The sequence below is a fragment of the Lontra canadensis genome, unplaced genomic scaffold, assembly GCF_010015895.1.
Source record: "Lontra canadensis isolate GAN:19392208 unplaced genomic scaffold, GSC_riverotter_1.0 scaffold122, whole genome shotgun sequence".
Lineage (NCBI taxonomy): Eukaryota > Metazoa > Chordata > Mammalia > Carnivora > Mustelidae > Lontra > Lontra canadensis.
The window spans coordinates 3,886,258-3,898,323 of NW_022631116.1; the positions used below are offsets into that span (position 1 = coordinate 3,886,258).

The 12,066-nt window shown below is 58.3% G+C and overlaps 1 protein-coding gene across 1 annotated transcript; it reads right to left on the reverse strand.

Annotated features, from left to right (window-relative positions):
* Positions 1-2,953: 2,953 nt before the first annotated feature.
* Positions 2,954-12,059, reverse strand: SMCR8 (SMCR8-C9orf72 complex subunit). Its single transcript, XM_032841290.1, has 2 exons — positions 9,039-12,059; positions 2,954-3,713 (listed from the first exon to the last, which is right to left on the reverse strand). Exons 1-2 carry the CDS (start codon positions 11,396-11,398, stop codon positions 3,260-3,262), a joined length of 2,814 nt encoding a protein of 937 aa, XP_032697181.1. The 5' UTR covers positions 11,399-12,059; the 3' UTR covers positions 2,954-3,259.
* Between the last annotated feature and the right edge of the window lie 7 nt (positions 12,060-12,066).

Sequence of the window (12,066 nt, forward strand, 5' to 3'; positions counted from 1 at the left end):
TCTGAGGTGGGAACCTACTGTACCTTGAATATAGCAACAAAGAAGTTAAAAGCTGGATGGGAAATGACAGGGGGGCTACCATTGTCCATTTCCAAATTCTGGTGCAAGTCACGTAACTTCAGCCACTGCAGTAAATCATGGACAAGTCACGATTTCTAAAATCTGAAGATTCCACCAAAGGAGCAAATCCCTAAAGGAAACAGTGAGGTGTGAGGCAGCGGCTCAGGTCAGAGCATCCCAAGGGCCACGGTGCTACAAAGGCTCTGACTCCTCTGTCACGTGGAGTTTCTAGAAATCACTACTGCAGGACTGCTAGCTGATCAGCCTGCTCTCGGCCTGAACCTGCTTGAGAAAGGGTTGGGGGTGGGGCAGGAAGTGTGACTAGATCGGAAATAAAGGCAAAATAAATCCCAGACACACTTCTGGTGCCTGGGACTTCAAAGGGAGTCAGGACTGACAAAGTAGTAAGAGGCACAGATGTCCTCTATTTTCTGCGAAGTGTTTTTAACACATTTTATTTGAGACAAACCTCAAACGAAAATTCTTAAAGAGAGGAGTCCCACTGCATAGGGCTCCCCCCACCTTCAGATTTAGATGCAGGACTTTTAGTGGGTTTTCCAAAGTGGAGGGGGTCTGGGAAGGATAGGTCCACGGTCTCCAGCGCCTCCCAAACTGGCTCTGTCCCAGCACCACTTTGAAATCCCTCTGGAAAGAAACACCCCCGGCATCCAGCCATCCTTTGAAACGGCCACAATGGAAAGTTAGACTTTAACCAAAATTTAAAACCTGGAATCTACCTACTGGTCCATGAAGCCATGCAGGAAGGGCTCAAGGGGGAAACTCTTTCCTTAGTTGCGCCGGAGGCCAGCCCCAGGACAGGACACGCCTGTTCTGTTCACCCCCGCCTGGTCCCTCGCCTCAGCATCCTGGGGCCTTTGTAACCATCCCTGAGACAGAGCTTCCACGCAAACCCCCTCCAAAGTGACATCTACTTCAGAGCACGGTAGTGATGGCTTTTGCTGCTGGAATGCCACGGAGGACTGACCTTCTGCCTTGATCAGTTTCCCAGGTGACAGCACGGTGACATCACTGTGCAGTCCACGATGGTGTGACACAGAAAAGTAACGATGGCACCAACGATCGCTTTCAGTCTCGTCAGTGGACCCCAGAGACCTTCCCGTGCCATGGAGATAAAGTGTCGTAAGGTCATGTCCCTGGAGGCATGAGCAGACAGCGAGCCACCCAGTTAGAGAACAAAACAGCATCTTGAACACGAGGGATGCTGGAGGCAGCGATGAAGCGGGGAGCCCACGGAGAGAAACAGGCTTCCTACACAGCCTTCCCCACGTGCAAACACACGCTTCGCCTTTCGAAGCTGCCAAGTCGTTCCTGGCGACTCTTCTGCGTGGGAACATATGCAACGGGCACAGGTACAAAGAAAACCCATGGGATATAGACAGACCGTCTGCCACAGAAGGTTCTTCTCAGTCCCAGCCTCAGACTCAAAATCACACACCTCCTGCCAGGACTGGGGGCCCTGACAGAAGCCGACGGCCGGGAGCCAACGGAGGAGGCGGGCCAGGAAGGGGCCGTGGGAGTGACATGACATGAACACTCGTCTCGGGTCCCTGCCTGCCCTACACAGCCTCCGTGGTGCACCACGGAGCTGCCTGGGAGGCCGATCTCGACAGCAAGACCCCAACGACACGGTATGCAGCGCCCGGAGACGTGCACGCCCAGGAGCGACTGCCTTCTGGCCGGTCCGGGTCTGAAGCACAATTCTCTCGGACCATGTTAAAAAGCAGTCATACTAAGGGCTCTCCCTACTTGGAGGAAAAAAGCAGCCATTAAAAAAACGGGGGAAAAAAAGTGTAAAAATTGCGAGGTTGCAAGAAACCCTCCATCTACAAACCAATAGCAACTGTGTCAGGGGCGTCAGGGAGGTGAAGCGGGGACACTGTCTCCTTCCCTGGGGGGAGGGCTCACGTGGGGCTGGGAGTGAGCCGCTGCGAGTTGAGTGGCTGCAGTGAGGTAACCATATCTGGGGGGCCCGCGTGCGGTGGGAGTGAACAGGGGTGAGGTGCGTGTATTTGCGGGGGTGGCGCGGGGGCAGGAGCGAGCAGTGGTGAGGCTCCCATGGGCCAGGTCCACGAAGACAGCCCACACAAGGAGGCTTTCCTCCTTCCCGGAGGAGACCCCGGCCCTGGGTTCTCGCCAGCTGGGCTGCCTCTCCAGATCAACCAGCTGGGCAGAACCCCGCTGTCACCGTGCCCAGGAGACCCTGCAAGAGGTAGTGAAGTGGTTGCAAAGGTTTGCTGCAGGTAGAGGACTGGGGGAGGGAAGGGGACCTCGGCCAAGTCCCAGCATATCTGCCGACCGTCCCCGAGAGCACAGTGTGGCCTCACGGCCTCCAGCCTCCCAGAGGCCTGCTGGCTCCCAAACCCTTCCACAGTGCTGCCGGCCTCGAGGCCCCGTGGCCCTGCCCGTCTCCCAGGCTCTCTAGCTGTGAGCGTGGTTCTCAATCACAAGCAGGGACGGGCGCCTAACTAGCCACTCCAGCTGCCCGGGGTAAAGCAGCCGCGAAGACCACCCACGGGCACTTCTGTGCCTAGTGGGGAAGCCAGGACCAGACAGGGTGCTGCTCGCTCTCCCTCCAGCCTCGGGGCCCAGAAGGTTCCGTGTCTGCCAGCGCCCAGCTGAGGCAGAGCTGCCTCCCTCCACCTCACTCATCCACGGGCCTCCTCTGGGATGGAGGGCTCTAGGGTGCCGGAGGGAAGGACCCCAGGTGGGATCTGGATGACGCAACGGATGGTCTGTTGTCCTGTCTCCCACTAAACCGTTCCAGGGAACAGGGTGCTTCCCCTGATCTGGCCGCCCAGTGTCCGGGAGCGGACTCTGCCAGCGCGCCCCTCCCGTCGGGGCTTCGCCATCCCGCCTCGAGAGAGTGCTGGCTCCCTCCCGGCCCGCTGCCCAGCCCTCAGGAAACCAAGCGGCCCCTCCCGACCGCAGCGGCCAGTCCTTGCTAGGCGGAGTGGGGTCTGTCGCTGTCCTCACTGACGCCGAGACCCAGGCACCCGCCTCTGCCCGAGTCCACCTCCCAGACCGCCCGACGCCAGCCGGGGACCGGGGCTGCCACCTTGCGTTCCCTCCCCCGATGACGCCAGAAGTCTCAAAAGCTCAGAGGCCTGCTCGCTCACGCCCACCCTGCCCTCCCCGTACCCTGAGTCACAGGTCTCGGTCACAGTGGCTGGGGCGGATGTCAGATCTTGTACAAAAAGCTGGGCACGTAGTCGAACCTGAGCGTGGGGCGGCCGGTCCCGGGAGCCTCCTGCGTGTAGCGCAGCTTGAGCAGCTCGGCCAGGTGCCGGACCACCGTCACGTCCTCGCTCACCAGCCCCAGGGTCAGCTTCAGGAAGCTCGCCTGGCGGCTGGCAACCACGTCCGGGGTCTCCTGGTCGTGCGCGGGCAGGTGCAGGTGGTGGCAGAAAGTGTAGAGGAAGGCCTTGGAGCAGAGCTCGGTCAGCACGGTTTGGACGTGCAGGTAGTATGTGCTGCCCCGCTTGATCTGCGTGCGGTGGTCGGCTAGCCGGGGCACCAGGGCGCCCCGGTACAGGGGGCAGCGGAGGGCCTTGTTGTCCAGGTCCAGGACGCTGGTGTAGCGGCTGTAGCGGCTCAGGGCGTGGAGGCTGCCGGTGCCGGCGGGGGACGCCACCCTGAAACACACAGGCCAGCGTCAGGAGGAAAGGCTTGGGCCCGGCCGGCTCCCACCAGCCAACGCTCCCTCGCTTTTTCTGGAAGGCAAATCTGACCCTGATGCCCTTCAAAGGGCTCCTCACCACCCTTGCGACCAAGTCCGAGTGCCTGGGCGTGGCCCGAGGGCCTCTCAAGCCCCATCTGTGACTTCCACGATGACTTCCTGGAAGCCATGCCACACTCTCAGTAGGGCCTCAAAACCCTGGGCCTGTAGGCTCTGCCCAGAGGACCCTTCCCTCCCATTTGTGCTTGCCTCTACGCCAACTTAAACCTTACCCAGCCACCCCTGATCCCCTCCCTCAGCTTCTCTACTTTTTTGCTTTGTGACTTTGGCCAAGTTCCCTACCCCCTCTGAGCCCCATCTGTAACACAGAGATAACCAGTTCTGCCTCACGCAGTCACTGCACAGACAAAATTGGTCGTGTTTAGGACAGTGCCTGGCCTTCAGTCTCGACAGCCTGGCACCGAACAGTATGGGGACGGCCATTTATCTCCTGTCTCTCCCACCGCACGGCGCTTCTGCGGGCCGGGACTGGCTGAACTCGCCTCAGGCCCAGTGCCCGCTACCACGCTCACAGAGCACAGGGAGGCAAGGCTAGCCCAGCGAGGAAAGGGATCAGGGTGACCCGCCCTAGTAAGCAGCTCTTTAAAACCCTTTAGATCAGTCTTCCCAGAGAAGCCAGAGTCGGCCAGCCTTGCAGTCTGGCAAAGGTCTGGCTGACCAGAGATTTCACAGACCGACACACGTCTGGAATTCATAGCTTGTGTTAGGTCTCAGGTACTGCGTACAGAGGACTGACAGGCACTCGGGGGACCAAGGCAATCTCATTATATTTTTTCCTTCCTGGGTGTTGTCATGTCCTTGTACAGTTAACAGCACCTGCTGTATGCCAGGCAGCAACCTGGGGGCAGAGGAGGGAGTGAGGTACGAGCCTGGTTGGCCGGGAAGATAAGACATGCCCAGGGGACCCCGAGTGAAAGAGGGAGCACCAGGGCCAGGAAGGTTCTGGAGCTGGGCCTTGCAACAAAGGTGGGCTCCGAGAACCTGGGATGGCATCTGGACCACACAAGAGAAGGGTCACAGACAAGAAGACAGAGAGCCACACAGGCCATGCGTCCTGGAAACCATGAGGCGAGCAGTGGGCTATGGCCCCCGTCACATGGGTGATGAGGCCAGGAGGCTCCCCGGCTTCTCGGGGACCCAGGCCTCCTCAGCCACGCTACCAACGTGCTCAGGCAACTCCCACCCCAGGAGGGGCCCCGTCCATAAGCCAAATGCCCCCTTGAGCCGGGCACATCCGGCCCCTCCGAGGTTCTGCCATGGCGGCAAAGCCAGGCCTCCCCACCCCATGCTCCTGCCCCTCCACTCCAGCCCCCGTCGTGCTAAACACCCGGCCTCAGGCCCGGTCGTCCCCAGGGAGCTCTGGCACCCCACATCTCCCCACACATGTGTCTTCCCACAACACTCCTCACAAGGGGGCAAGGCAGCATGGAAAGCGGCAAGCCCACACCTCTGGTCCCGGCGACACTGCAAGGTGACTGAGAGCCTCGGGCTTCACCTCCCACACCTGTCTTAGATTCCTTACCGTCCATCCCAACGCCGGGGGTAGGCTCTGGGTAGATGCAAACACCAAGGCCCAGAGAGGGGCCATGGCTCACGAAAGGTCCCCCCCAGCTGCAAAGTGGCTGAGGCGGGACTCAACCAGGGCCTCTGACCCCCCTCCTAGCACCTCCTCCCATCCGTACTGAGCTGTCTGGGGCTTGTTCCTGCGACTTGGCAAGCAATACAATTCTCCTTCATTCTGATTTAAAATAATGGGAAACCAACATGGTTATCTGCCCATCGCGTACCCACAAGCGATGGATCCAGTGCATGAGCATCTCCAGGCAGAAGGCCTACTTTAGGGGGAAAAAAAGTCAAGTGCTAATGCAGCTGGCAGCTGTGGAGGGGGGAGTCTTTAAAAGCGGTTCATCATCAGAGCTGGTTTTCGCAGCAGGCCAGAGCACCTGAGTGGGGAGAGACTCTCCTGGGTCTCAGTTCTCAGATTCCAGGTTAACCCAGCACACAGGTTAACCCAGCTCCCCCAGACCGGAACTCCCCCCATTCCCATCCCCACCCCCGGCAAGGAAGTTCACGGCCACACAAAGGCCCCTCTTCTACAACTACTCTTTAATGCCCATCCTCAGATGGGCGTCCTCCTGCCTCCCAGTTTCAACACTGGTTCTGCCGGCTGGGGTGACTCACCACTGATACCCATAGCTCTGAGCACTTCTTCAAAGGGCGAGCACAGCAAAGGGTGTTACGTTCTTTCCAGATGTGACCCTTTCCTGCAGCTCTCCACACATGGAGCCCGGGAAGCCCGGCTCGCAGGCACGTTCAACAAGCTTTGCTGGGCGAATGAGGGAGACAGGAGAGGCCTGGTCCAAAAATCCACAGGGCCGATCGTGGAAGCATCAGGACCCACAGCGCCCCTCCCTACCTGCCCCGGGCCACAACCCCATGGCTTTTGTCTCTGGATACATTCAGATGGTGTCTGCCACCCACCTCTCAGGATTTCCTCGGGAGAGCTGTGACAATCCAGTCCCCACTCCAGTGACATGCCCCCTAGCGAACAAGGCCTCGAACCCCCGCACACTGTATGTCACACCAGAGCAGGACCCTCTGGAGGCAGCCCTTGCCAATCCCCAACATCTGTGCACATCTAGAAGGTCTGAGAAGGTGAGCACTGGGAGACGCTCCCCCTCTCGGGGCTGTTTGCAATGCTCTCGTCTGGCACTTCTGATGGGCCTCTCACCTTCTCAGAGGGCTGGTTAAAGGCTCTGAAGGCGGCTGGTGAGGGCCCCACTCAGCATCGGCGGCCCTCGCCAGCCTCCCTTCAACCTGTGTGCATCCCCGCCAGGTTATCAGAGTTGCGCTCGCACTGATCAGACACGGACCAGATGCAATGGGCCTTTCCACAGCCGCTCTCACAAGACAGGTCTTGGCAACTCCGTCTATAGACAGAAAGAGCCTTGTGTGGTGACAGTATGGTGACAGAGCGGGGACTGGTGTGAGGGACCCTCCCCCACCCCGAAGATGGTGCTCGGCCTGTCACGGGGACGCACCACGGCTGACTCACCATATGATTCTGGCTGTGGGGGCTAGCGTCTCACAGTCCTCTGTAAATATTTGGCTAATGATCATTCAGTGATCCAACCCTCTCACAGTGGAGGAGGGACTTGTTCATGTGCCCACAGTGGCTGACTACTGGTAGGGCTGGCCCAGGACTCAGACCACCTCCTGCCTTCTCCTCCACCTCAGGGAGCCCACCCACCAGCTACCTTCTCTTGCGGCCAGACTTCATGAACTGACCACAGCAGGCTTCCCAAGGCAGCCCCGCCCAGGCCTCAGAACCCTCAACGCCACACTCCAGCTGGGTACCCGATGGAACGGAGCTGGCAGAAGAGATAACTTCTTTTGCCATCCCAGCCCGTTTTAAGGAGGGAATTTCAGGGAAAGCCTCTGGGAAGGGCAAGACTGTCCTGAGCCTGGTCCCGGATAAGCCAGCTGACAACAGACTGAAGTGCATTTTACATTCTCCATCTTTTGGGGAAGAAAAATGGAAAGGGGTCAGGGCTGGGGCGAGGGGAGAGACTCGGAGAAGTGGTATGTGTATGCAAGGGACACGAACCCGTTCTTCCACCAAGATCAGGGGCAAATGCGATCCCTGAAAAGCCCTTGCCTTGCTGGGACAGACAGGCTACACCCGAGCACAGAGCTGGCATCGGCAGAGGGACCGGATCCTGGGAGGAAGGACACAGTCTGCAAGGGCGCCCGGGGCAGCCTCTCACTCCCCAGCCTGTGTCTGCGCCCATAAGCAAGGGCCCCCGCTCGGTCTGCTGGGCGGCCCGAAGAAGGGGCTGCTCCAGGGGTCTGGGCCATGTCACACCAAGTCCCCATGTCATCACTCTTTTCCCACACTGGCAAGCTCGTCCTCCTGGTGCCTCAGCCGAAGACCCCCAGCCTTCCCCAGGCACCCCCTCCCTCACTTCCCACACGTCACTCAGTCGCCCCCTCTGTTTCCTTAGAACACACGATGCACCTGCTGTTGGCACTCCCCTCCCTGTCACCCGTCTCCCCTGGAGAACTATGAATTCCTCCAGGCCAGTGCCCTTGCTCAGGCACCTCCAGATGAACCCCTAGCACCCACCGGGACGGGCAGTGAGCCAAGGCAGGACGTGGAGGCGCCACCTGCTTAAACACCACTGCCACAACCCCGCGGAAAGCCTCATACAGCAAGGGTTAGAGCGAGGGCGGGGTGACTCCTGCAAGAGGGGCAAACACAAGGCCACTCGAGTGACGGGGACCTCGCTGATACTAGGGACCAATGCAAAAGGAGAGTCAGAAAATTGGAACGAACGACTGCTGATTGCAGCATGGCAGAAATCCCTTCTCTCTTCCCATGTGGCACGGGAAGCACAGCTGGCTATGTCAGCACCGCTGTCTTACAGATGTGCCAAGTGGGTGCAGAGAAGTGAACGAGGAAACAGAACACCGTGCCTGCTCCGAGGGAAAGAGACCCTTGGGCCAGACAACTTGTCAAGCAGTATTTGGAAAAAAGACAATGAGTCTACTGCAACACAAGCATTGTGGGAAAATGAAATAGAAAGCATTCAAGCAGAGAAGTGGCTCTTGCATTTCTGGAGGCGAGGGGTGGGGGGGGAAACAGCCTTCTAAGGACAGTGAAATGAAAGCCACGGAGTCCCCTGATGTCCCTGTCACAGTGATGGCTGCCACCTTCTAGGACTACCACAGCGCTTTCTCAGAAGCCGACCTCTCCTCGATCATTTACACCAGAGTGTGAATTTGAGAATCAGAGAAAATCTGAGATCTAGAAGTCTGGTTGTTCCCCAAACCTTGCCGTATACCAGAGAAACTCCAGGTCTTGCCCTAGACCAATTGAATCAGAACCTGTGTGGGGGGCAGGGGGACGACCCAGAACTCCATGATCTAGAAAACTCTCCTAAATAATTCTGACACAGCAGGTCGCAGGCCAGGGCTGGCAACCAGCACTGAACGGCAATCCGTCCTGCGAGGGATGATGAAACAGAAGACCAGAGAAAGGGAATGATCTGCCGAAAGCTACGGAAGGAGCTGGTGTCGAGGGCCCAGTCTGGAAGCCAGGTCCCCCAATTCTGGGCCTACCACGTGAACCTGTGCACCTTCCCCAGAGGGCTGTACGTCCGAAGCCTCGTCTCTAACAGGACGGGGCCCTTCCCTACCGCCCCTACGGGCAACCAGTTACCTCTGAAGGCCGATAAGCTTCCACTTCTGAAAATCCGTGATATGCAAAGGAGAAGAGACCCAGTGCTTCACCGGTTTGGCGTAACGGCTGTGGTTGGGGACAAAGATGGACAGCGCCGTCACCAGCTTCCTCACTATGGCCTCGTCCTCCCCCAGCACCACAAGTGTCCTTCCGCTGAGCAGGGAGTAGATGGCTGGGTGGGCAAAGGGGTACTGACGGATGAATTTTAAGGCGTTCTGGCCGGCCCTCTTTTTATGCCTCTCGGAAGAGGAGCCACTGGAATGAGCGGAGGCGGGAGTCCGGTCTGAGCTGGTGGAGGTTACACTGCTCATGTTGCTGGCAGTGTCCGAACAGGTGTCCAAGCTGGTCTTACTGATGTCCCGGCTCGCCAGCAGGCGGTCTGGGTCCAGTTCATCAGCAGGGAAGCCTTCGGAACTGTCGTCTCGGGAAGGGTTGGCATTTTCCACTGCAAAGTCCACATGGAACCCCTGATCCTTCTGCCTATAGCGCTGCGGGGGGATGCTCACCACTCCGTCCTGCTCCAAGGGCATGTGGGCTGGAGGGGAGAGGGGCACCCGCAGACTGTCGCTCTCCTTCCCAATACAGCAGGAGGTGTCTATTTGTGATGGGGGGGTTTCTAAGCTGCCCTCCTCTGCCTCACCCAGCAACGGCGGGCTGACGCTGGCCCGGAAGTGGATGGCTCCGTCACTGTCATCTGCATAGGATTCTTCTTCGTTAATGGCACTTGGGTAGCTGGCCTTAAAATCGTCAGGGATGAGGGCCTCCGAGGGGCAGGTGCTGAGGACTTCAATACTGTCCTCGCTGATGGTCCTGTGGCTGACCACTTTGCTCCGGACCACCTGGGGGCTCAGTGGCACCGTGAGGCTGGCCTGGCTGTCGGACTTAGGCAGCACAGCGGCAGACTTCTCTGTGCCCAGAACCTCGATGCTTTCGCCACTGCTGATGCTCCCTTTCATATCCATATCCAAGTAGTCCAAGTTTTCCTGGGGGTCAAGACTGCTCATTTCTGTCACCTCCACTTCCTTGTACTCCTCATCTCCAAGTTCCTGCTCCATCTTGATGGGCACAGACTCCACACTGGACTTGTAAGAACCAACGCTAATTAACACTTGAGGAATCGGACATTCTTCCAAAGATCTGGAAGGCGGCCTGCCTGGACCGGGCCTAGGGGGTGCACTCTCTTGTTTCTCTGCCACCCTGTCGTCAACCTCCACAAAATCTTCAAAGAGGAAGTTTGTTATATGCTGTTGTTTTAGAAGTGCTCTGTCAATCTGGCTGGTCAGGAGGTAGCACAGGTCTCCTCTGAACATGTGCTCTATGTGGCTGAGCTGAGCCAGGGTCTGGGTGAAATAGTCAGTGTCACAGAGCTCTTCCAAGGTCTTCAGCTTCTTGTCAAAACACTTGGTGGACTTTGCTTTGATGAGTTTCGGGGTATAAGCAGGTCTGCAGGTGTAAAGGTCTGTGTCAGCAGACTCATCGAGGTTAGAGGTAGCGGCTGCCTGGCTGGCCTGATCCTGGGTGTGTTCCGACTCCCCAGGACACGGAGCAGACCCCTTCAACTTTCGATGCGGGTACGAGCGGATCTGTTTCAGCAGGTCTTGATGTTCAATGATAGACTTCTCTACACTGGCCAGTTCATTGGCTTTCTCAATTGCCTGAGATGAGTAAAAGCCTTTGTCATTGGCCTTCTTCTGGATCTCCGTTTCCGTGTGCAGCACTGTCCTGGTGTAATCCAAGTCTTTCAGTTTTTTTTCAAGTTCTCCCGCAAAAGCCTTCCTGTTGCCTGTCTTCAAGCACTCAGAAGCTTTGGAAAATTCAGCCGAGAGCTCCTGAAACTGCTGCATTATTTTGTGCTGGTCCGCTGAGATATAAGCCATGCAAAAGGGCCTCACAAAGCCCCGGGCCTCTAGGTCGTACAGGGTAAGGTGGTGCACGTAGGCAAAGGCTCCCTCCTTGGAGTCTCCCAGCACCACCTTGGAGTCCTCCACAAAGTTCAGCTTGGGGTAGGCAGAACCAGGGGGATGGCCAACAAAGGAAGCCTGGTAATCCACAGACATGATCCGCAAGGAGAAATAATTGAGATCGAAAGTACCAAAAACTTTGGTGTCATTGGGGATGGTCAGCAAGGGCTGGGGTCCCACCTGCTCCGAGAACTCGGAAATAAGAATGAAGTCCCGAGAGAACTTGGCCCCGGACAGTTTGGACCATGGGTTGGCTCCCTGGCTGGCAAAGGGGAAGAGTGGCACCGAGTACTCTTCAGGCAAGGGGGGCTCATTGTAAGGCTCCTCCTCGTACTCCTCCTCTTTGGTGAAGGCCACCACGTCAGGGGCGCTGATCATATTTCCAGATATACGGAGAGAGCATTGAGAGGAAGTGAGAAAGAATGAAGGGGTAATCAACGCAGGGAAGCCAGGCCTCTGGAAGAGGAAGCAAAGTCTCTGCGGTCTTCTTTGCGCCCTCAGGGGTACCAGGCTGCCCCTCACAGACTCGAAGACTCGAACTCCCACGGTCCCCTGAGAGGTATAGCTCCTCTACAGCCCTCAGAGGCCCATGGACTCCGCAGGTCCAGAAGACCAGGTAGGCCGGTTGTCCTCCTTTTCCTCCTCCTCCTCCTCCTCCGGCGAGAGCGTCCGGCGCAGGACACCTGCAGCGAGGTCACCGGCACTCCCCCGACCCCACCGCGACAGCGACAGCCCAGCCCTGAACCGGTGCCTAACGCCGGGCTACGGGGCGCCGCAAGGACCAGTCAAGCGTTGCCGCCCCCACGGCCCGAGGGCAGAAACCGTCGCGGCTCCTCGGACGCCACAACCCGGAGCCAGCTACCGCGGCGCCGCCATCTTGGTGTCACATGACTCGCGGTTTCTGCGCCGCGTGACCCGGAAGCGTCCGCGTAGGCTTCCGAGCGGGACCGAAAAAGATTGTGAGCGCGCGACAGGTCTGGGCAGAACCGTCCAGCGGCCTCTCCCAAGGACGAGTCGACTCACCAACCGCTGTCGGGAAGCGAAGG

Bases quoted from the DNA above. Each gene is read 5' to 3' on its own strand.
- SMCR8 (XM_032841290.1), bottom strand. From the start codon at position 11,398: ATGATCAGCGCCCCTGACGTGGTGGCCTTCACCAAAGAGGAGGAGTAC. The intron at 3,714-9,038 runs GTAACTGGTTGC...TGTGTGTTTCAG, and splicing joins AAGCTTATCGGCCTTCAGAG to GGTGGCGTCCCCCGCCGGCA.